At 35.4% G+C, this 25,368-nt stretch overlaps 1 protein-coding gene across 2 annotated transcripts in view; it reads right to left on the minus strand.

Annotated features, from left to right (window-relative positions):
- LOC145271411 (uncharacterized) overlaps positions 1–25,368 on the minus strand; it is a 681,202-nt gene that overhangs the window by 129,462 nt on the left and 526,372 nt on the right. For both annotated transcript variants that reach the window (XM_080126945.1, XM_080126944.1), the window contains one exon: positions 16,047–16,079. In XM_080126945.1, the coding sequence (XP_079983071.1) occupies positions 16,047–16,079 (33 nt within the window). The remainder of the gene's footprint in view (positions 1–16,046; positions 16,080–25,368) is intronic.

Below are 25,368 nucleotides of genomic sequence, written 5' to 3' on the forward strand. Positions count from 1 at the left end.
GAAACTGTTCTGTCTACTGCAAGCCAGTCAACTCCCAGGACTTTTGTAGAACAACGAACCATCGGAAACTGTTCTGTCTACTACAAACCAGTCACCTCCCAGGACTTTTATAGAACAAGGAACCATCGGAAACTGTTCTGTCTACTGCAAACCAGTCAACTCCCAGGTCTTTTGTAGAACAACGAACCATCGGAAACTGTTCTGTCTACTGCAAACCAGTCACCTCCCAGGACTTTTGTAGAACAACGAACCATCGGAAACTGTTCTGTCTACTGCAAACCAGTCAACTCCCAGGACTTTTGTAGAACAACGAACCATCGGAAACTGTTCTGTCTACTACAAACCAGTCACCTCCCAGGACTTTTATAGAACAAGGAACCATCGGAAACTGTTCTGTCTACTGCAAACCAGTCAACTCCCAGGTCTTTTGTAGAACAACGAACCATCGGAAACTGTTCTGTCTACTGCAAACCAGTCACCTCCCAGGACTTTTGTAGAACAACGAACCATCGGAAACTGTTCTGTCTACTGCAGACCAGTCAACTCCCAGGACTTTTGTAGAACAACGAACCATCGGAAACTGTTCTGTCTACTGCAAACCAGTCACCTCCCAGGTCTTTTGTAGAACAACGAACCATCGGACACTGTTCTGTCTACTGCAAACCAGTCACCTCCCAGGACTTGTGTAGAACAACGAACCATCGGACACTGTTCTGTCTACTGCAAACCAGTCAGCTCCCAGGACTTTTGTAGAACAACGAACCATCGGAAACTGTTCTGTCTACTGCAAACCAGTCACCTCCCAGGACTTGTGTAGAACAATGAACCATTGGAAACTGTTCTGTCTACTGCAAGCCAGTCAACTCCCAGGACTTTTGTAGAACAACGAACCATCGGAAACTGTTCTGTCTACTGCAAACCAGTCAACTCCCAGGACTTTTGTAGAACAACGAACCATCTGAAACTGTTCTTTCTACTGCAAACCAGTCAACTCCCAGGACTTTTATAGAACAACGAACCATCGGAAACTGTTCTGTCTACTGCAAACCAGTCAACTCCCAGGTCTTTTGTAGAACAACGAACCATCGGAAATTGTTCTGTCTACTGCAAAGCAGTCAACTCCCAGGACTTTTGTAGAACAAGGAACCATCGGAAACTGTTCTGTCTACTGCAAACCAGTCAACTCCCAGGACTTGTTTAGAATAACGAACCATCGAAAACTATTCTGAAACTAAACATGGCTTACACTTTCTATTTGCTTCCCCACGAAAGTAAAATGTGACACAAGGTCATTCTTAATGTGGATGAAAACCAGCTCCCCAAAAGAAGGGAAAAAGGGACACTCTGGTAGGGACCAAAAATGGATCTAAACCCTTTTTTTTTTATTTACTTAGTTATTTATTTGCTTCCCCATTCGAGAAAATTAGGCACAAGGCCGTTTTTTTTTAATGCAGAGAGTGAAGGGAGGAGGACCAGCTCCCGAGAGAGAGAATTGGTATGAAGGGTTTCCCCTACATTGACCAAAACTGATTGCTCAATAGCAATGGTCTGATATGTAGGGGTTGCCCCCACATATTACTTTGATTGCAGTATCTGCCAGAACAGATACTACACTTTGATGACAGAAAAAAAAAAATATTGGCCCGAAGGCCAATAAGAAAAAATGTGAACCTTTTTTCAGTTTATTTAAAAAAGAAAATACAAGTTTGTTATATATGGGTGGTAGAATTGCATTCATCTGTAAAACATCTAGCTAATTTGCATATTCTTTTTAAATATTCATTTTAATTAATTTCCTATTATTTTTTTTGGTTTTCCTATTATTTTTTTTTGGATATGGCATGGAATCCAGGATGAAAACATTCTTGCACATATATTAGCAACAGATGAGAGAGAATACACAGAAACAACCAGAGAATGCATTGAGGCGCAGAAATTAGGAACTCGTCATTTCTGAAAAATCTACAAATGTGTGGTAAATAATATATATATATATATACACACACACACACACACACACATATATATATATATATATATATATATATATGGTAATTTATAAAATATATATGGCCATTAGGAACTCGTGATTTCTGAAAAATCTACAAAAGTGTGGTAAATAATACATATATATATATATATATATATATATATATATATATATATATATATATACATATATGGTAATTTATAAAATATATATGGCGATTAAGCTACACTGAATATTCGGCGTTTCATCCACTCTAGGATTCGTCAGGCTTTCGTATATTAATTTTATGTGAGTAAATGAAGTATATATATATATTGTGATGATTTTTTTTATCGATTTGTGTGAATAGTTGCGTCAAAGATCATTAATTCATATTGTATCAATCGGATGATTCTACTGTGGGCATTCGTTTCTCCAATATCGTGCTAATCCGAATTCCTTCTAGAATAAAATTGGGTGTTTACAAGAGGCAACACATGAAGGTTGTTTTTCGGAACTTTAACCTATTTTTCTAAGGGATGTAACTCTATTTTACTAAGAAGTGTAAAAAAAAAAAAAAAAATCTGTTTTCAAGTCCTTCATCTAATGTAACAAAGTTTTATAACATTAATAAAAAAAAACAAAAAAAAATAAAATGCGTCGATATTGTAATTTTTCTTAAACATTCGAGTAATTGTAAAGATTTTTTTTTTTTTTTTCAACTACTTTAATAAAAATTACCTTCCTTAAAAATTTAAAATACAGCTGTTATTTTTGTTGTGGTCCAAATATTAAAAGTCGAAGAAAAGAAACGTGGTTACTATGTAGAAAAGTAAATTGTGAACCACAAAAGGTTGCTTGTTTAAATAGTACCACTCCCGTCTTTGTAGCACTTTGGAGACTTTGCTTTTGGATAGACCCTCGTTTGACAAGTCTATATATACTAGCAGGACCCGTTTACCGGTGTTGCCCGGTGATACCCCCCCCCGTCCGCCTTCCGTAAAAATTTAAAATACAGCTGTTATTTTTGTTGTGGTCCAAATATTAAAAGTCGAAGAACAGAAACGTGGTTACTATGCAGAAAACTTGATTCTGAAGCACAAAAGGTTGCTTGTTTAAATGGTACCCCTCCCGTCTTTGTAGCACTTTGGAGACTTTGCTTTTGGAATGACCCTCGTTTGACAAGTCTATATATACTAGCAGGACCCGTTTACCGGTGTTGCCCGGTGATACCCCCCACCTCCGCCTTCCGTAAAAATTTTAAATACAGCTGTTATTTTTGTTGTGGTCCAAATATTAAAAGTCGAAGAAAAGAAACGTGGTTACTATGCAGACAACTAGATTCTGAAGCACAAAAGGTTGCTTGTTTAAATGGTACCCCTCCCGTCTTTGTAGCACCTTGGAGACTTTGCTTTTGGAATGACCCTCGTTTGACAAGTCTATATATACTAGCAGGACCCGTTTAATGGTGTTGCCCGGTGATACCCCCCCCCCCTCCGCCTTCCGTAAAAATTTTAAATACAGCTGTTATTTTTGTTGTGGTCCAAATATTAAAAGTCGGAGAAAAGAAACGTGGTTACTATGCAGAAAACTAGATTCTGAAGCACAAAAGGTTGCTTGATTAAATGGTACCACTCCCGTCTTTGTAGCACTTTGGAGACTTTGCTTTTGGAATGACCCTCGTTTGACAAGTCTATATATACTAGCAGGACCCGTTTGCCGGTGTTGCAAAGTGATACCCCCCCTCCTCCGCCTTCCGTAAAAATTTAAAATACAGCTGTTATTTTTGTTGTGGTCCAAATATTAAAAGTCAAAGAAAAGAAACGTGGCTACTATGCAGACAACTAGATTCTGAAGCACAAAAGGTTGCTTGTTTAAATGGTACCCCTCCCGTCTTTGTAGCACCTTGGAGACTTTGCTTTTGGAATGACCCTCGTTTGACAAGTCTATATATACTAGCAGGACCCGTTTAATGGTGTTGCCCGGTGATACCCCCCCCCCTCCGCCTTCCGTAAAAATTTAAAATACAGCTGTTATTTTTGTTGTGGTCCAAATATTAAAAGTCGAAGAAAAGAAACGTGGCTACTATGCAGAAAACTAGATTCTGAAGCACAAAAGGTTGCTTGATTAAATGGTACCACTCCCGTCTTTGTAGCACTTTGGAGACTTTGCTTTTGGAATGACCCTCGTTTGACAAGTCTATATATACTAGCAGGACCCGTTTACCGGTGTTGCCTGGTGATACCCCCCCCCCGTCCGTCTACCGTAAAAATTGAAAATACAGCTGTTATTTTTGTTGTGGTCCAAATATTAAAAGTCGAAGAAAAGAAACGTGGTTACTATGCCGAAAACTAGATTCTGAAGCACAAAACGTTGCTTGTTTAAATGGTACCCCTCCCGTCTTTGTAGCACTTTGGAGACTTTGCTTTTGGAATGACCCTCGTTTGACAAGTCTATATATACTAGCAGGACCCGTTTACCGGTGTTGCCCGGTGATACCCCCCACCTCCGCCTTCCGTAAAAATTTTAAATACAGCTGTTATTTTTGTTGTGGTCCAAATATTAAAAGTCGAAGAAAAGAAACGTGGTTACTATGCAGACAACTAGATTCTGAAGCACAAAAGGTTGCTTGTTTAAATGGTACCCCTCCCGTCTTTGTAGCACCTTGGAGACTTTGCTTTTGGAATGACCCTCGTTTGACAAGTCTATATATACTAGCAGGACCCGTTTAATCGTGTGGCCCGGTGATACCCCCCCCCCCCTCCGCCTTCCGTAAAAATTTTAAATACAGCTGTTATTTTTGTTGTGGTCCAAATATTAAAAGTCGAAGAAAAGAAACGTGGCTACTATGCAGAAAACTAGATTCTGAAGCTCAAAAGGTTGCTTGTTTAAATGGTACCCCTCCCGTCTTTGTAGCACTTCGGAGACTTTGCTTTTGGAATGACCCTCGCTTGACAAGTCTATATATACTAGCAGGACCCGTTTTCCGGTGTTGCAAAGTGATACCCCCCCTCCTCCTTCCGTGAAAATTAAAAATACAGCTGTTATTTTTGTTGTGGTCCAAATATTAAAAGTCGAAGAAAAGAAACGTGGTTACTATGCAGAAAACTAGATTCTGAAGCACAAAAGGTTGCTTGTTTAAATGGTACCCCTCCCGTCTTTGTAGCACTTTGGAGACTTTGCTTTTGGAATGACCCTCGTTTGACAAGTCTATATATACTAGCAGGACCCGTTTGCCGGTGTTGCAAAGTGATACCCCCCCTTCCTCCACCTTCCGTAAAAATTTAAAATACAGCTGTTATTTTTGTTGTGGTCCAAATATTAAAAGTCGAAGAAAAGAAACGTGGTTACTATGCAGAAAACTAAATTCTGAAGCACAAAAGGTTTCTTGTTTAAATGGTACCACTCCCGTCTTTGTAGCACTTTGGAGACTTTGCTTTTGGAATGACCCTCGTTTGACAAGTCTATATATACTAGCAGGACCCGTTTACCGGTGTTGCCCGGTGATACCCCCCCACCCCACCTCCGCCTTCCGTAAAAATTTAAAATACAGCTGTTATTTTTGTTGTGGTCCAAATATTAAAAGTCGAAGAAAAGAAACGTGGCTACTATGCAGAAAACTAGATTCTGAAGCACAAAAGGTTGCTTGTTTAAATGGTACCACCCCCGTCTTTGTAGCACTTTGGAGACTTTGCTTTTGGAATGACCTCGTTTGACAAGTCTATATATACTAGCAGGACCCGTTTTCCGGTGTTGCCAGGTGATACCCCCCCTCCTCCGCCTTCCGTAAAAATTTAAAATACAGCTGTTATTTTTGTTGTGGTCCAAATATTAAAAGTCGAAGAAAAGAAACGTGGTTACTATGCCGAAAACTAGATTCTGAAGCACAAAAGGTTGCTTGTTTAAATGGTACCACTCCCGTCTTTGTAGCACTTTGGAGACTTTGCTTTTGGAATGACCCTCGTTTGACAAGTCTATATATACTAGCAGGACCCGTTTGCCGGTGTTGCCCGGTGATACCCCCTCCCCCTCCGCCTTCCGTAAAAATTTAAAATACAGCTGTTATTTTTGTTGTGGTCCAAATATTAAAAGTCGAAGAAAAGAAACGTGGTTACTATGCCGAAAACTAGATTCTGAAGCACAAAAGGTTGCTTCTTTAAATGGTACCCCTCCCGTCTTTGTAGCACTTTGGAAACTTTGCTTTTTGAATGACCCTCGTTTGACAAGTCTATATATACTAGCAGGACCCGTTTGCCGGTGTTGCCCGGTGATACGCCTCACCTCCGCCTTCCGTAAAAATTTAAAATACAGCTGTTATTTTTGTTGTGGTCCAAATATTAAAAGTCGAAGAAAAGAAACGTGGCTACTATGTAAAAAACTAGATTCTGAAGCACAAAAGGTTGCTTGTTTAAATGGTGCCCCTCCCGTCTTTGTAGCACTTTGGAGACTTTGCTTTTGGAATGACCCTCGTTTGACAAGTCTATATATACTAGCAGGACCCGTTTACCGGTGTTGCGCGGTGATACCTCCCGCCCTCCGCCTTCCGTAAAATTTAAAATACGGCTGTTATTTTTGTTGTGGTCTAAATATTAAAAGTCGAAGAAAAGAAACGTGGATACTATGCAGAAAACTAGATTCTGAAGCACAAACGGTTGCTTGTTTAAATGGTACCACTCCCGTCTTTGTAGCACTTTGGAGTCTTTGCTTTTGGAATGACCCTCGTTTGACAAGTCTATATATACTAGCAGGACCCGTTTACCAGTGATGCCCGGTGATACCCCCCCCCCCCGTCCGACTTCCGTAAAAATTTAAAATACAGCTGTTATTTTTGTTGTGGTCCAAATATTAAAAGTCGAAGAAAAGAAACGTGGTTACTATGTAGAAAACTAGATTCTGAAGCACAAAAGGTTTCTTGTTTAAATGGTACCCCTCCCGTCTTTGTGGCAGTTTGGAGACTTTGCTTTTGGAATGACCCTCGTTTGACAAGTCTATATATACTAGCAGGACCCGTTTGCCGGTGTTGCAAAGTGATACCCCCCCCTTCCTCCACCTTCCGTAAAAATTGAAAATACAGCTGTTATTTTTGTTGTGGTCCAAATATTAAAAGTCGAAGAAAAGAAACGTGGTTACTATGCAGAAAACTAAATTCTGAAGCACAAAAGGTTTCTTGTTTAAATGGTACCACTCCCGTCTTTGTAGCACTTTGGAGACTTTGCTTTTGGAATGACCCTCGTTTGACAAGTCTATATATACTAGCAGGACCCGTTTACCGGTGTTGCCCAGTGATACCCCCCCCCCCACCTCCGCCTTCCGTAAAAATTTAAAATACAGCTGTTATTTTTGTTGTGGTCCAAATATTAAAAGTCGAAGAAAAGAAACGTGGCTACTATGCAGAAAACTAGATTCTGAAGCACAAAAGGTTGCTTGTTAAAATGGTACCACCCCCGTCTTTGTAGCACTTTGGAGACTTTGCTTTTGGAATGACCTCGTTTGAAAAGTCTATATATACTAGCAGGACCCGTTTACCGGTGTTGCCAGGTGATACCCCCCCCCCTCCGCCTTCCGTAAAAATTTAAAATACAGCTGTTATTTTTGTTGTGGTCCAAATATTAAAAGTCGAAGAAAAGAAACGTGGTTACTATGCCGAAAACTAGATTCTGAAGCACAAAAGGTTGCTTGTTTAAATGGTACCACTCCCGTCTTTGTAGCACTTTGGAGACTTTGCTTTTGGAATGACCCTCGTTTGACAAGTCTATATATACTAGCAGGACCCGTTTGCCGGTGTTGCCCGGTGATACCCCCTCCCCCTCCGCCTTCCGTAAAATTTAAAATACGGCTGTTATTTTTGTTGTGGTCTAAATATTAAAAGTCGAAGAAAAGAAACGTGGATACTATGCAGAAAACTAGATTCTGAAGCACAAACGGTTGCTTGTTTAAATGGTACCACTCCCGTCTTTGTAGCACTTTGGAGTCTTTGCTTTTGGAATGACCCTCGTTTGACAAGTCTATATATACTAGCAGGACCCGTTTACCAGTGATGCCCGGTGATACCCCCCCCCCCGTCCGACTTCCGTAAAAATTTAAAATACAGCTGTTATTTTTGTTGTGGTCCAAATATTAAAAGTCGAAGAAAAGAAACGTGGTTACTATGTAGAAAACTAGATTCTGAAGCACAAAAGGTTTCTTGTTTAAATGGTACCCCTCCCGTCTTTGTGGCAGTTTGGAGACTTTGCTTTTGGAATGACCCTCGTTTGACAAGTCTATATATACTAGCAGGACCCGTTTGCCGGTGTTGCTAAGTGATACCCCCCCCTTCCTCCACCTTCCGTAAAAATTGAAAATACAGCTGTTATTTTTGTTGTGGTCCAAATATTAAAAGTCGAAGAAAAGAAACGTGGTTACTATGCAGAAAACTAAATTCTGAAGCACAAAAGGTTTCTTGTTTAAATGGTACCACTCCCGTCTTTGTAGCACTTTGGAGACTTTGCTTTTGGAATGACCCTCGTTTGACAAGTCTATATATACTAGCAGGACCCGTTTACCGGTGTTGCCCGGTGATACCCCCCCCCCCCCACCTCCGCCTTCCGTAAAAATTTAAAATACAGCTGTTATTTTTGTTGTGGTCCAAATATTAAAAGTCGAAGAAAAGAAACGTGGCTACTATGCAGAAAACTAGATTCTGAAGCACAAAAGGTTGCTTGTTTAAATGGTACCACCCCCGTCTTTGTAGCACTTTGGAGACTTTGCTTTTGGAATGACCTCGTTTGACAAGTCTATATATACTAGCAGGACCCGTTTACCGGTGTTGCCAGGTGATACCCCCCCCCTCCGCCTTCCGTAAAAATTTAAAATACAGCTGTTATTTTTGTTGTGGTCCAAATATTAAAAGTCGAAGAAAAGAAACGTGGTTACTATGCCGAAAACTAGATTCTGAAGCACAAAAGGTTGCTTGTTTAAATGGTACCACTCCCGTCTTTGTAGCACTTTGGAGACTTTGCTTTTGGAATGACCCTCGTTTGACAAGTCTATATATACTAGCAGGACCCGTTTGCCGGTGTTGCCCGGTGATACCCCCTCCCCCTCCGCCTTCCGTAAAAATTTAAAATACAGCTGTTATTTTTGTTGTGGTCCAAATATTAAAAGTCGAAGAAAAGAAACGTGGTTACTATGCCGAAAACTAGATTCTGAAGCACAAAAGGTTGCTTCTTTAAATGGTACCCCTCCCGTCTTTGTAGCACTTTGGAAACTTTGCTTTTTGAATGACCCTCGTTTGACAAGTCTATATATACTAGCAGGACCCGTTTGCCGGTGTTGCCCGGTGATACGCCTCACCTCCGCCTTCCGTAAAAATTTAAAATACAGCTGTTATTTTTGTTGTGGTCCAAATATTAAAAGTCGAAGAAAAGAAACGTGGCTACTATGTAAAAAACTAGATTCTGAAGCACAAAAGGTTGCTTGTTTAAATGGTGCCCCTCCCGTCTTTGTAGCACTTTGGAGACTTTGCTTTTGGAATGACCCTCGTTTGACAAGTCTATATATACTAGCAGGATCCGTTTGCCGGTGTTGCCCGGGGGGTACCCCCCTCCTCCTTCAGTAAAAATTTAAAATACAGCTGTTATTTTTGTTGTGGTCCAAATATTAAAAGTCGAAGAAAAGAAACGTGGCTACTATGCAGAAAACTAGATTCTGAAGCACAAAATGTTGCTTGTTTAAATGGTACCACTCCCGTCTTTGTAGCACTTTGGAGACTTTGCTTTTGGAATGACCCTCGTTTGACAAGTCTATATATACTAGCAGGACCCGTTTTCCGGTGTTGCCCGGTGATGCCCCCCCCCTCCGCCTTCCGTGAAAATTGAAAATACAGCTGTTATTTTTGTTGTGGTCCAAATATTAAAAGTCGAAGAAAAGAAACGTGGTTACTATGCAGAAAACTAGATTCTGAAGCACAAAAGGTTGCTTGTTTAAATGGTACCCCTCCCGTCTTTGTAGCACTTTGGAGACTTTGCTTTTGGAATGACCCTCGTTTGACAAGTCTATATATACTAGCAGGACCCGTTTACCGGTGTTTCCTGGTTATACCCCCCCTCCTCCGCGTTTCGTAAAAATTTAAAATACAGCTGTTATTTTTGTTGTGGTCCAAATATTAAAAGTCGAAGAAAAGAAACGTGGTTACTATGCAGAAAACTAGATTCTGAAGCACAAAAGGTTGCTTGTTTAAATGGTACCACTCCCATCTTTGTAGCACTTTGGAGACTTTGCTTTTGGAATGACCGTCGTTTGACAAGTCTATATATACTAGCAGGACCTGTTTACCAGTGTTGCCCTGTGATACCCCCCGCCCCCTCCGCCTTCCGTAAAAATTTAAAATACAGCTGTTATTTTTGTTGTGGTCCAAATATTAAAAGTCGAAGAAAAGAAACGTGGCTACTATGCAGAACACTAGATTCTGAAGCACAAAAGGTTGCTTGTTTAAATGGTACCCCTCCCGTCTTTGTAGCACTTTGGAGACTTTGCTTTTGGAATGTACATCGTTTGACAAGTCTATATATATTAGCAGGACCCGTTTACCGGTGTTGCCCGGTGATACACCCCGCCCCCTCCGCCTTCCGTAAAAATTGAAAATACAGCTGTTGTTTTTGTTGTGGTCCAAATATTAAAAGTCAAAGAAAAGAAACGTGGCTACTATGTAGAAAAGTTAATTCTGAAGCAGAAAAGGTTGCTTGTTTAAATGGTACCCCTCCCGTCTTTGTAGCACTTTGGAGACTTTGCTTTTGGAATGACCCTCGTTTGACAAGTCTATATATACTAGCAGGACCCGTTTGCCGGTGTTGCCAGGTGATACACCCCCTTCGCCTTCCGTAAAAATTTAAAATACAGCTGTTATTTTTGTTGTGGTCCACATATTAAAAGTCGAAGAAAAAAAACGTGGTTACTATGCCGAAAACTAGATTCTGAAGCACAAAAGGTTGCTTGTTTAAATGGTACCACTCCCGTCTTTGTAGCACTTTGGAGACTTTGCTTTTGGAATGACCCTCGTTTGACAAGTCTATATATACTAGCAGGACCCGTTTACCGGTGTTGCCCAGTGATACCCCCGCTCCCGTTTGCCTTCCGTAAAAATTTAAAATACAGCTGTTATTTTTGTTGTGGTCCAAATATTAAAAGTCGAAGAAAAGAAACGTGGCTACTATGCAGAAAACTAGATTCTGAAGCACAAAAGGTTGCTTGTTTAAATGGTACCAATCCCGTCTTTGTAGCACTTTGGAGACTTTGCTTTTGGAATGACCCTCGTTTGACAAGTCTATATATACTAGCAGGACCCGTTTACCGGTGTTGCCCGGTGATACCCCCCTCCCCCTCTGCCTTCCGTAAAAATTTAAAATACAGCTGTTATTTTTGTTGTGGTCCAAATATTAAAAGTCGAAGAAAAGAAACGTGGTTACTATGTAGAAAACTAGATTCTTAAGCACAAAAGGTTGCTTGTTTAAATGGTACCACTCCCGTCTTTGTAGCACTTTGGAGACTTTGCTTTTGGAATGACCCTCGTTTGACAAGTCTATATATACTAGCAGGACCCGTTTACCGGTGTTGCCCAGTGATACCCCCGCCCCCGTTTGCCTTCCGTAAAAATTTAAAATACAGCTGTTATTTTTGTTGTGGTCCAAATATTAAAAGTCGAAGAAAAGAAACGTGGCTACTATGCAGAAAACTAGATTCTGAAGCACAAAAGGTTGCTTGTTTAAATGGTACCAATCCCGTCTTTGTAGCACTTTGGAGACTTTGCTTTTGGAATGACCCTCGTTTGACAAGTCTATATATACTAGCAGGACCCGTTTACCGGTGTTGCCCGGTGATACCCCCCCCCGTCCGGCCTCCATGAAAATTGAAAATACAGCTGTTATTTTTGTTGTTGTCCAAATATTAAAAGTCGAAGAAAAGAAACGTGGTTACTATGTAGAAAACTAGATTCTTAAGCACAAAAGGTTGCTTGTTTAAATGGTACCACTCCCGTCTTTGTAGCACTTTGGAGACTTTGCTTTTGGAATGACCCTCGTTTGACAAGTCTATATATACTAGCAGGATCCGTTTGCCGGTGTTGCCCGGGGGGTACCCCCCTCCTCCTTCAGTAAAAATTTAAAATACAGCTGTTATTTTTGTTGTGGTCCAAATATTAAAAGTCGAAGAAAAGAAACGTGGCTACTATGCAGAAAACTAGATTCTGAAGCACAAAATGTTGCTTGTTTAAATGGTACCACTCCCGTCTTTGTAGCACTTTGGAGACTTTGCTTTTGGAATGACCCTCGTTTGACAAGTCTATATATACTAGCAGGACCCGTTTTCCGGTGTTGCCCGGTGATGCCCCCCCCCTCCGCCTTCCGTGAAAATTGAAAATACAGCTGTTATTTTTGTTGTGGTCCAAATATTAAAAGTCGAAGAAAAGAAACGTGGTTACTATGCAGAAAACTAGATTCTGAAGCACAAAAGGTTGCTTGTTTAAATGGTACCCCTCCCGTCTTTGTAGCACTTTGGAGACTTTGCTTTTGGAATGACCCTCGTTTGACAAGTCTATATATACTAGCAGGACCCGTTTACCGGTGTTTCCTGGTTATACCCCCCCTCCTCCGCGTTTCGTAAAAATTTAAAATACAGCTGTTATTTTTGTTGTGGTCCAAATATTAAAAGTCGAAGAAAAGAAACGTGGTTACTATGCAGAAAACTAGATTCTGAAGCACAAAAGGTTGCTTGTTTAAATGGTACCACTCCCATCTTTGTAGCACTTTGGAGACTTTGCTTTTGGAATGACCGTCGTTTGACAAGTCTATATATACTAGCAGGACCCGTTTACCGGTGTTGCCCGGTGATACCCCCCCCTCCACCTTCAGTAAAAATTTAAAATACAGCTGTTATTTTTGTTGTGGTCCAAATATAAAAAGTCGAAGAAAAGAAACGTGGTTACTATGCAGAAAACTAGATTCTGAAGCACAAAAGGTTGCTTGTTTAAATGGTACCCCTCCCGTCTTTGTAGCACTTTGGAGACTTTGCTTTTGGAATGACCGTCGTTTGACAAGTCTATATATACTAGCAGGACCCGTTTGCCGGTGTTGCCCGGTGATACCCCCCTCCCTCTCCGCCTTTTGTAAAAATTTAAAATACAGCTGTTATTTTTGTTGTGGTCCAAATATTAAAAGTCGAAGAAAAGAAACGTGGTTACTATGCAGAAAACTAAATTCTGAAGCACAAAAGGTTGCTTGTTTGAATCGTACCCCTCCCGTCTTTGTAGCACTTTGGAGACTTTGCTTTTGGAATGACCCTCGTTTGACAAGTCTATATATACTAGCAGGACCCGTTTACCGGTGTTGCCCGGTGATACCCCCCCTCCACGTCCACCTTCCGTAAAAATTTAAAATACAGCTGTTATTTTTGTTGTGGTCCAAATATTAAAAGTCGAAGAAAAGAAACGTGGCTACTATCCAGAAAACTAGATTCTGAAGCACAAAAGGTTGCTTGTTTAAATGGTACCCCTCCCGTCTTTGTAGCACTTTGGAGACTTTGTTTTTGGAATGACCCAATCCTGACGCTCGTTTTAATGATACCGCTCCTGTCTTTGTAGGACTTGAAGTTTTTGAGTTTACAAAATTGGAGACTTTTTTTTTTTTTACATGGATGTCACCACTTATCAAGGCCCGGAAGCCACTCGGGGATAAGGGTTATTGCATGTACAGTAATCAATGGGATAGAAGCGCCTAATATAGTTTAGAAGGGATTGTTTTTTTATTTCAACCAAATGGATTGGTTATCGACTCTATCATCTCTGTTGCAGATACGGCCGAAAGAAAGCAACCCCCTATCATATCGTGGCCTTCGTTATAAAGATGGCCGGCCAGCTGAAAAAATGACGTCATCGCCGAGGTCCCAACAAGCAAGATATGTGGGACTCTTAGACTGTCAATAATGAACAGTAATTTTTACAGACAGCATTACAAAACTTCAAAATTGGATTAAAATAAAGAAATAAAGAAAGAACACGATGATTTATACTGAAACTCATCTAATATTAATAATAAAAAAATAATTAAAAAACCACAAGTTATTTGTTTAAGTATATTAGCAATTGAATATTTCGTTGTATTATAGATTTTAAAGATTAGAATGCGTTCTTTAATTACTTATAAATTACATTTTAAAAAAGTGAAGGAACACGATTTGATTTGAAATAAATTTGAAGTTTATTTAATATTATTAAATGAAAATTATGCATGTATGATTATGAATATTTGAAGCAGAACACAAGCAAAACATTTGATATGAGTTAAGACAATAAACAAATATTAAAATTAAACTTTTTTTAAAATCAAAATGAACAATATTTTTTTAATCAAAATGAACAATATTTTTTAAATCAAAATGAATTTTTTTTTAATCAAAATGAATATTTTTTAATAAAATGAACCACAATATTTTCTCAAAATCAAAAACAATATTTTTAATAAATTCATGAAATATTGCACAGTAAAAAAATAATTAACCTAAAGAAAAAATCATGTTTCTTATTTAAGATTATTTCACCACATAACAAAAATAACAGGCAAAATCATTTTTTATATCCATATTTTCAGTTTGTTAAAATACGTGGGTTTGTATTACTGTACACATAGATTCGAAAAAGTTGTCAAAAAACAAATATATAACAAATAAATGTTATCAAAGGCAAGCTAAGTTACTTTTCTACCAAACTGGATATATTTTTCGTGTTTTTATTCAATGTAACATGTTTATTCAGCTCGAAAAACAGTGTTTACCGATGTATTCGAAAATTCCAGATGGCGTCTGAGTCTCTCTTTAACACAGTAAGTTTGGGAAAAGGTGTTATAAATAAAAAAAAACGGATAAAATACTGTTAAAAACTCGCTCAATATATGTTACCGTGACATAGGTTGACATATATTCGGCGGGGTTTTAAAGTATGTTGTATAGTTTTTTATTTATAACACCTTATCCCAAACTTACCGTGTTAAAGAGAGAATCAGACGCCATCTTGAATTTTCGAATACATCGGTAAACACTGTATGTTTTTCGAGCTGAATAAACATGTTACATTGAATAAAAATCCGAAAAATATTTGGTAGAAAAGTAATTTATCTTACCTTTGATAACATTTATTTGTTATATATTTGTTTTTTGACAACTGTTTCGAATCTATGTGTACAGTAATACAAACCCAATTACGTTAATGAAATGAATTGTAAGACCACGAGTGAACGCGTTTTTTTTTAGTTTAGTTTCATATATATATATATATATATATATATATATATAAGTATTTTTAAATTTTATCTTTCTAGCTTTAAAAAAAGTTTTAAAAATTTTATCAGCCGGCATAATTTATTTTTAAATATTGAAAAATTTCAGGAAAATTAATTTTTGCTAGATTTTTAAAACATGTGTGTCAACAGCTTAAAAAAATCGTCTCTTCAAAAGAACGAGTTTTAAAGAGTCGATGTTGTCTCGCATTTTCATTAGTTTTGTATGCTGTAAAAAAATTTTTTTTAATATTAGCAATTTATTTGAAGCTTCTTCTTTTGAATGGTAAAAAATTTAGGATGATAATATTGAATTAAATTATAGTTACATCGTGTTAAATACAGGGGGGGCACGTTAAAACTTACTTTGCCGAATGGAGATGGTGTAAAATCTTTTTTTTTTACTGCATTATAATTCTTTATCTTTCGGAAATGAAAATACTGTCACTTTTTGGTCCTTTACGATAATTTCCTCAGCAATTTGGAACGATGCACCGTGAAGGCATTTTAATAAAAAAAGAAATATTACACTGACTTCAAGACGTTACGAGTGCCTACCGGTGTCACCGGTAAGGACTATCCGTGATGACGTCAGCAGATTAAATTATTTTTGCCCACCGGCCATCTTGTCTTTTAAGACGGTCTTGATCATATACGCGTGTCAGAGGCAGACATGTGTCATTGGATACTAGCAGGACCCGTTTACCGGAGCTGCCAGTTTATATTATACAAGAAAAGAAAAGGTGAAGGATGTTAATAATTTTGCATATACTTACCGATGATGTGTCCGGAACCGGTGGCAGTAGTCTCTATTATAATTATAATAAAAAATTTTACAATAATAATAATTGTAATAATAACAATAATAATAATTGTAATAATAACAATAATAATAATAATTTTAATGATAATAATAACAATAGTAATAATACAATAGTAATAATAATAATAATAACAATAATAATAATTTTAATAATAATAATACTAATAATTTTAATAACAATAATAATAATAATAATTTTAACAATAATAATATGTTAAGATCTTTGTTCCTTATATTATATATTATATTATAATATATTACATTATAATATATTATATTATTATAATAATATAATAACAATAATAACAATAATAATAATAATTTTAATAATATGTTTAGATTTTTGTTCCTTATATTATATATTATATTATATATTAGACATTATATCATTATAATATAATAACAATTATAATAAAAAAATAATTTTAAAAATAACAATAGTAATAATAATATTAATAATAACAACAACAATAATAATATTGATAATAACAATAAAAATAATTTTAATAATAGTAATAATAATAATAATTAGTTAAGATGTTTGTTCCTTATATTATATATTATATAATATATTATTATATATTATATATACTATATTATATAATATATACCATTAAAATATATTATATCATTATATTATATATTATTATATATTATATAATATATATCATTATAATATATTATATCATTATAATATATTATATCATTATATTATATATTATTATATATTATATAATATATATCATTATAATATATTATATCATTATAATATATCATTATATTATATAATATATTATTATATATCATTATAATATATTATATCATTATAATATATCATATCATTATATTATGTAATATATTATTATATATATCATTATAATATATTATATCAATATATTATATATTGTATATCATTATAATATATTATATCATTATATATATATATATATATTAAGATTTTTGTCCCTTATTAGTGCTGGTTCAGTTTAAATAAAATAAAATACGTATTATGTGCGTATGTGAAGCAAAAACAACGTATTATTACAAAATAAACAGACATTTATTTTGTTTGAAATTTATATTCAAATTCATAAATATATTTTGAAGATAGACTTCATCTTCAGTATGTCTTCTTTTTTGTCATGTTGTTGTTGGAGCAGAGAATCAGAAAGTAGAAGTCCGTTTGTTGTTTTTATGGTTGTTTTTTTTTTTAATCTCAGAACGGTGTGTTTGGTCACGCGGAATTCACATTAATATTTTTGTTCCTTAGAAGCGCTGGTTGAGTTTGAATAAAATATGTATCAGATACGTTTGAAGCCAAAACAACGCATTATTACAAAATAAACAGACATTTATTTTGTTTGAAATTTATATTCAAATTCATAAATATATTTTGAAGATAGACTTCATCTTCAGTATGTCTTCTTTTTTGTCATGTTGTTGTTGGAGCAGAGAATCAGAAAGTAGAAGTCCGTTTGTTGTTTTTATGGTAGTTTTTTTTTTAATCTCAGAACGGTGTGTTTGGTCACGCGGAATTCACATTAATATTTTTGTTCCTTAGAAGCGCTGGTTGAGTTTGAATAAAATATGTATCAGATACGTTTGAAGCCAAAACAACGCATTATTACAAAATAAACAGACATTTATTTTGTTTGAAATTTATATTCAAATTCATAAATATATTTTGAAGATAGACTTCATCTTCAGTATTTTTTTTGGCCATGTTGTTGTTGGAGCAGAGAATCAGAAAGTAGAAGTCCGTTTGTTGTTTTTATGGTAGTTTTTTTTTTTAATCTCAGAACGGTGTGTTTGGTCACGCGGAATTCACATTAATATTTTTGTTCCTTAGAAGCGCTGGTTGAGTTTGAATAAAATATGTATCAGATACGTTTGAAGCCAAAACAACGCATTATTACAAAATAAACAGACATTTATTTTGTTTGAAATTTATATTCAAATTCATAAATATATTTTGAAGATAGACTTCATCTTCAGTATTTTTTTTGCCATGTTGTTGTTGGAGCAGAGAATCAGAAAGTAGAAGTCCGTTTGTTGTTTTTATGGTAGTTTTTTTTTTAATCTCAGAACGGTGTGTTTGGTCACGCGGAATTCACATTAATATTTTTGTTCCTTAGAAGCGCTGGTTGAGTTTGAATAAAATATGTATCAGATACGTTTGAAGCCAAAACAACGCATTATTACAAAATAAACAGACATTTATTTTGTTTGAAATTTATATTCAAATTCATAAATATATTTTGAAGATAGACTTCATCTTCAGTATTTTTTTTGGCCATGTTGTTGTTGGAGCAGAGAATCAGAAAGTAGAAGTCCGTTTGTTGTTTTTATGGTTGTTTTTTTTTTTTTAATCTCAGAACGGTGTGTTTGGTCACGCAGAATTCACATTAATATTTTTGTTCCTTAGAAGCGCTGGTTGAGTTTGAATAAAATATGTATCAGATACGTTTGAAGCCAAAACAACGCATTATTACAAAATAAACAGACATTTATTTTGTTTGAAATTTATATTCAAATTCATAAATATATTTTGAAGATAGACTTCATCTTCAGTATTTTTTTTTGCCATGTTGTTGTTGGAGCAGAGAATCAGAAAGTAGAAGTCCGTTTGTTGTTTTTATGGTTGTTTTTTTTTTTAATCTCAGAACGGTGTGTTTGGTCACGCGGAATTCACATTAATATTTTTGTTCCTTAGAAGCGCTGGTTGAGTTTGAATAAAATATGTATCAGATACGTTTGAAGCCAAAACAACGCATTATTACAAAATAAACAGACATTCATTTTGTTTGAAATTTATATTCAAATTTATGAATATATTTCGAAGTAGAACTTCATCATCAGTATGCCTTTCTTTCTTCTTTTTTTGTCATGTTGTATTATTATAATTATAACAATAAGAATAACAATAATGATTATAATAATTTTGATAATAGTAATTTTAATAAAAATAATAATTTTAATAACAATAATAATAATAATAATTATAATAATAATAATAGTTATAATAATAATCATAATAATAATTATAAAAATGATAATTATAATATTAATGATAACAATACTCATAAAATAATTTTAATAATAATTATCGTAAAAATAATAACACTAATAATTATAATAATAATAATTTTAATTATAGTAATTTTAATAAAAATAATTTTAATAGTAACAATAATTATTATAATAACAATAATAATAACGATTATAATAATAATTATAATAATAATTATAAAAATGATAATTATAATATTAATTTTAACTATACTGATTATAAAATAATCATAATAATAATAATCATAAAATAATAACACTAATAATTATAACAATAGTAATAATTTTAATTATAGTACTTTTAATAAAAATAATTTTAATAATAACAATAATAAATATAATAACAATAATAATAATTATTATAATAATAATAATTATAAAAATGATAATTATAATATTAATTATAACTATACTGATTATAAAATAAATAAATAATAATTATCATAAAAATAATAGCACTAATAATTATAACAATAATAATAATTTTAATCATAGTAATTTTAATAAAAATAATTTTAATAGTAACAATAATAATAATGATTATAATAATAATTATAAAAATGATAATTATAATATTAATTATAACTATACTGATTATAAAATAATTATAATAATCTCTATATATAAATGCGAAAAATGTTTGATTGTGTGCGTGTGCGTTTTCGTGTAAGTCCGAGAAAGGCTTTTTTCCAAGAAGCGATCGGTTGGCTCACAACTTCTTAAAACTTTTTATATCACGTCTAAATGATAATATCTATGAGTTAAAAACGGGGGTCGCCTGTTTGCTCGACTTTGAAAAGATAAATATTCAACATTTTTCGTCACGGCATTTTTCTGGTCGCGATCACCGGAAACGTCCAAAAGCAATCAGCTTTGATCAATTTTGAGTTTCTCCTTATATCAGACAATTGCTATTCGATTTGGACAATCCCCTTTTTATGGGGAGCTGGTTTCCCCCACAACATCTTGGGGAAACAAAAAAAAAAAAATGCTGCCCCGCAGTAAATAAAATACTGCCCCACAGTCAAAGTTGACCTCATTAAGTCACTTGCCATTTCTTAATACTTAAATAAATTCAAAATTTCGTGGTGGCCCAGTGGTTAACGTCGCACTTTTCTTTTTCACACTTTAATTTCCAACTTCGACTCAAGGGCTCGGTTTCAATCCTTCATATTTACCTACCAAAACTTTTTTTTAATTTTAAACCGCCCCCCCCTCTCCCTCACGACACAAACACCCGAGTGTTTTGATTTATCCAAAACCACACACACCTCCAAACACCCGGCAACGCCGGGTACCCCCCGCTAGTAATTATCATAAAAATAATAATTATAACAATAATGATAATTTTAATGATTATAATAATAAAAAATATAAGAGAACTGGGATCTTGTGAAGGCTTATTACCACTCTAATTCCAGTGAAGACAATGGCCACTCCCAGCAATAAATCAATGGTAAGCAGTTGTTGCAATAACGCAAATTTATTTGCAAATGTTATCAAAAGAGGTGGAGAGTACTAGAAATCTGGGGAGACTTGTTGTCACTCAGCTTCCAGGGAACACAACAGGTTGTTTACAAGGAGAGTTCTTTGATGACCTGTGTGAAAGCTCCTTGTGAGCCAATAATAATGTTCGGCAAATTTTGGGTCTAAACATTTGAAAATTTACATAATGGGTATTCAGACGTACAGCAAGCAAAAACTGATTAAAAAAAAATCAGTTTTGAGGCAAAAATTTGGCTACCAAGAGGACACAGTTGACCTTTGCAGAATCTACCAAACTCTTCCGTCAATTTTGAGTCTAAAGACTTGAAATTTTAGATGTAGGTTGCTTGGACATGGGTCAAACATTTTGATTCAATTTGAGCCCCAAAACGATAAATGTTAAGGGGTCAAAATTGGGGTCAAAGTTAAAAAAAAAAAAAAATTGACGTCTGCGGTCTCTACCACCTTTTCTCTATGGTAGTTAAGGAAGTCTATTATATAGAAAGGCATTACCGTACATATTCACACTTTTTAATATATACATATGCATATAACTTGTCCTGCCTTGATAGTGTTCAAAATAGACTTCGTAGCCTCATAGGAGATGTCCTTTTCTCTTCCCTGCAACCTCTTTCTCATAGAAGAGATGTTGCGAGTTTGTCTCTGCTTTATCGTTATTTTCATGGAAAGTGTTCGACTGAGCTTCAGTCTATGCCCACCCCCTCGCCAAACTTTCACAAGAAACACTCGTCTAGCTGTAAACACTATCAATAATTCCCCCCACTCTTTATCTGTGCCTAAACCTAAACTTAGAACTGCACACCTGTGGAATTCCTTCAATCTTTTCTTTTCGAGAAAATTATTTAAATAGTGCTCTTAATCTGTCCTTACAGAAATGCTAAATATAATTCGATACAACAATGCACTGAAATACCTTAGTTTTTAATAGATTAGATTACATCCTGATATATAAGTCAAGGCCAGATGCTGAGCAAGGTGGGTGTATGGCTGGAAGAACCGACTTTCACCCATGGTCAACTGTTTGTAGTGGCATCGCGGGTAAGAAACCCACACGATCTGATCTTCGCTCTGAAAAAAAGTGACTGTAAAAAGACGATGAACGCTGTGTATAAAGAAATCCTATAACTTCAAATACTTTCGTGTTGAACACTTTGTGCTGTTGTTGTTTCCACTGTTGTTGGTTCTTTCATGTAAATAAAAATTGTGTAAATACGCTGTACTTACTCGCTTTTCTTTCACAATATGCAACCATCTGGCTGCATAGTGTGAAAGAAAAGATATATATGTGCGTGTATGTGTACGTGTGTGTGTGTATCAAATATACTAAATCTATTAATTTACTCGTGACAGTGACGCCATAACATAATTAATACTAAACGTTTCACATGAATATGAAGTCCAAAATATTTTCTGTAGATTACTTTTATATCTTTAAATAGAAATTACAATGACGTAGTAAATATGTTAGTAGTGGTCTGGGATCATCTATAATTGTATTTAATGTTTTTACAAGCGCTATGCAGGCCTACGGCCTACTCATAAGCACTTATCACTTCAGTCTTTTCTTTTCGAGAAAATTATTTAAATAGTGCTCTTAATCTGTCCTTACAGAAATGCTAAATATAATTCGATACAACAATGCACTGAAATACTTCAGTTTTTAATAGATTAGATTACATCCTGATATATGATGTGGTTCAACCTTCTCAGGACGAGTGATTTCTTATTTTGAAGGGAAAAATAGACTAAGTAGCTTAGTAGGGGATGCCCTTTTTTTATTCCCTGCAACCTTTCACAAGAAACACTCGTCTAGCTGTACACACTATCAATAATTCCCCCCACTCTTTATCTGTGCCTAAACCTAAACGTAGATTCCATGAACAAAAGCTTCTTTCTTTGAACTGCACGCCTGTGGAATTGTCTTCCGTTTTCCTGCTTTCCGGCTGACTACAATATGGTTGTGTTCAAGTCTAACGTAAATAAGTTCTTGATGAGCCGTTCCATATAAGTTATCAAATTTACCAAATTTTCATTACTAATGATTACTATATTGTCCAATTTCTACTGTACACTCTTTAACCCTTATCCTTGAGTGGCCTCTTGGCCTTGATAATGTGGTGATGCCTATGTAAAAAAAAAAAAAAAAAAAAACCTTATGAACAGTACATAGGGCCCGAGCAAAGCTGGATGGAACTGCTAGTATATATATATATATATATATATATATGGATATATGTATACTCGAAGCTAAATTGAATATTGAAATGCTCACATCTTTGGTTCAAAACCAGAGCAGAATGCGGAGATAAACTTTCATGTCGGGGGTATTTACATTGAAGGGGTACAAGGGCTTGTAGTTCGTCGGAGCATTCTCCATTAAAATACTATATATATATATACTAGCAAAAGTACCTGTCGTTCACTGGGTTCAAAAACAGCCTACAGAAAATGGACTCTGATTTATGAAAGTATGATAGGTTATGAAAAGGAAGGGTTGTAAAGAGATAGCTTCGAATTTGGGGGTATCAAAACCAAAGCAAAATATGATGAAAGTAAAAATAAAATAGATAAACCCCATAATTTATTATACCATACCTGTTCACACTGAAACACTTATCACAATATTCTGTGGATCTATATAAAAAAACCTTGTTAAACTTTGTGACATATTTCCATTCTATGGAGGTCAGGCACGAACGAACACCCCATAATTTTATTATACGATATTTCTAAAGTACTAGCGAGGGGTACCCGACGTTGCCCGGGTGTTTGGAGGGGTGTGTGGTTTTGGCTAAATCAAAACTCGGGGAGGGGGGGTTAAAATAAAAAACAAATGTTTTGGTAGGTAAGCATGAGGATCGAACCCGAACCGTTGAGGCAAAGTTGTAAATTAAAGTGTGAAAAAAAAAACGTGCGACGTTAACGATTGCCCCACCACGAGATGCTAACGGAAACACATTTGAATTTATTTAATTACTTGGATTTGGCAGGTGTCCGTTTTAATGACTTAATGAGGTCAACTGTTGACTGCGGGGTAGCATTTCATTTAGTGCGGGAATGCTTTATTTTATTGTTTTTCCCAAGACGGTGGGGGTAGGGGGAAACAGCTCCACTTGTCGAAATTGAATAGCAATTGTCTTCTGATATAAGGAAATAATATTTCCACATTGATCAAAGCTTATTACTTTCGGACATTTCCGGCGATCGTGACCGGAAAAATACCGCCAGAATTAGTGTCGCTTTTATTATAGAAAAAAGTCTAACCCACATGCGGCGAGCGACAAATGTTGAATATTTATCTTCTCGAAGTCGAGCAAATTAAATAGACAGGCGAGCTTCGTTGTTAACTCGGAGATATTATGATTTATATGTGATATAAAATGTTTTAAGAAGTTGTGAGCCGACTGACCGCTTCTCTGAAAAAAGCCTTTTGTAGACATACAGAAAAAGCGAACACACATACATACATTTTTGCTTTTATATTTATAGATGATAGGTTATGAAAAGGAAGGGTTGTAAAGAGATAGCTTTGAATTTGGGGGTATCAAAACCAAAGCAAAATATGATGAAAGTAAAAATAAAATAAATAAACCCCATAATTTCACACTGAAACACTTATCACAATATTCTGTGGATCTATATTAAAAAACCTTGTTAAACTTTGTGACATATTTCCATTCTATGGAGGTCAGGCGCGAACGAACACCCCATAATTTTATTATACCATATTTCTTCAAACTGAAAAATAATTATCAAAGTATACTTACGCAGATAGATATGAAAAGTCTTTATTAAAGTTTGTGCCTATTTCCATTCTATGGAGGCCAGGCGCGAACGCAGACCCCACAATTTTATCATACCATCCCTATTTAAGTTAAAACATACTTATCAAAGTATTCTTATGTACATCTATATCAAAAACACTTGTAAATGTTTTTTTTTTCATTTCTTAATTTTTTATTTCAATACTTTGTGGACCAGGCGCGAACGCAGACCCCACAATTTTAATGAACCACCGTTCTGCCAGATCAAACATACCCATTCCTGTGTCTCGATACATCTTCTATCATTATATGAAATCAGTTTTTTTTTAAATAGTCAACCATATAGGAGCCTATTCGTGACCAAACACACACACACACACACACACACACACACAGATGTTCAGCTTTATATATAGATTTGTGTGTGTGTTGCATATTTTTACGAAACAGACCTTTAACATATTTTTTATTACATTTTCACCCCAAACAATGCACTACCACTTTGATGTAGGGGGTTATTATAGGGGCCATTAGTTGTAGGAATACTATGTAGAGAGTTGAGCAGCAAGATGTCTGTTCACATTACATTTGAGTTCCAAAGGCTAGCAGTTCTGGGGAAGAACCTATTTGAGTAGAAGTCTTTCTTACATCTAGGGATTTCTACTGTGTAGGGGTGGGACTTTGCTGCTTGTCGGGTTTGTCGGGGGGGATTTACGTCGAGGGGGGTACAAATGCCTGTAGTTCATCGGAGCATTCGCCATTAAAATACTTGGAAAACAGGCAGGCGGATACAACAACTAGTATATACTTTCCTTCTCATCAGAGGGTAGGAATTAGCAAAATGCGGGATCGGATTTTGCATGCAAAAGTATTTGATGAAACAACTAGTAAGTCAAAGATCTTACTTGAAAACAAAAAAAAAGTGAAGCAGAGGGA

Source organism: Euprymna scolopes, chromosome 46 (assembly GCF_053919585.1).
Source record: "Euprymna scolopes isolate OS-2025 chromosome 46, ASM5391958v1, whole genome shotgun sequence".
NCBI lineage: Eukaryota > Metazoa > Mollusca > Cephalopoda > Sepiida > Sepiolidae > Euprymna > Euprymna scolopes.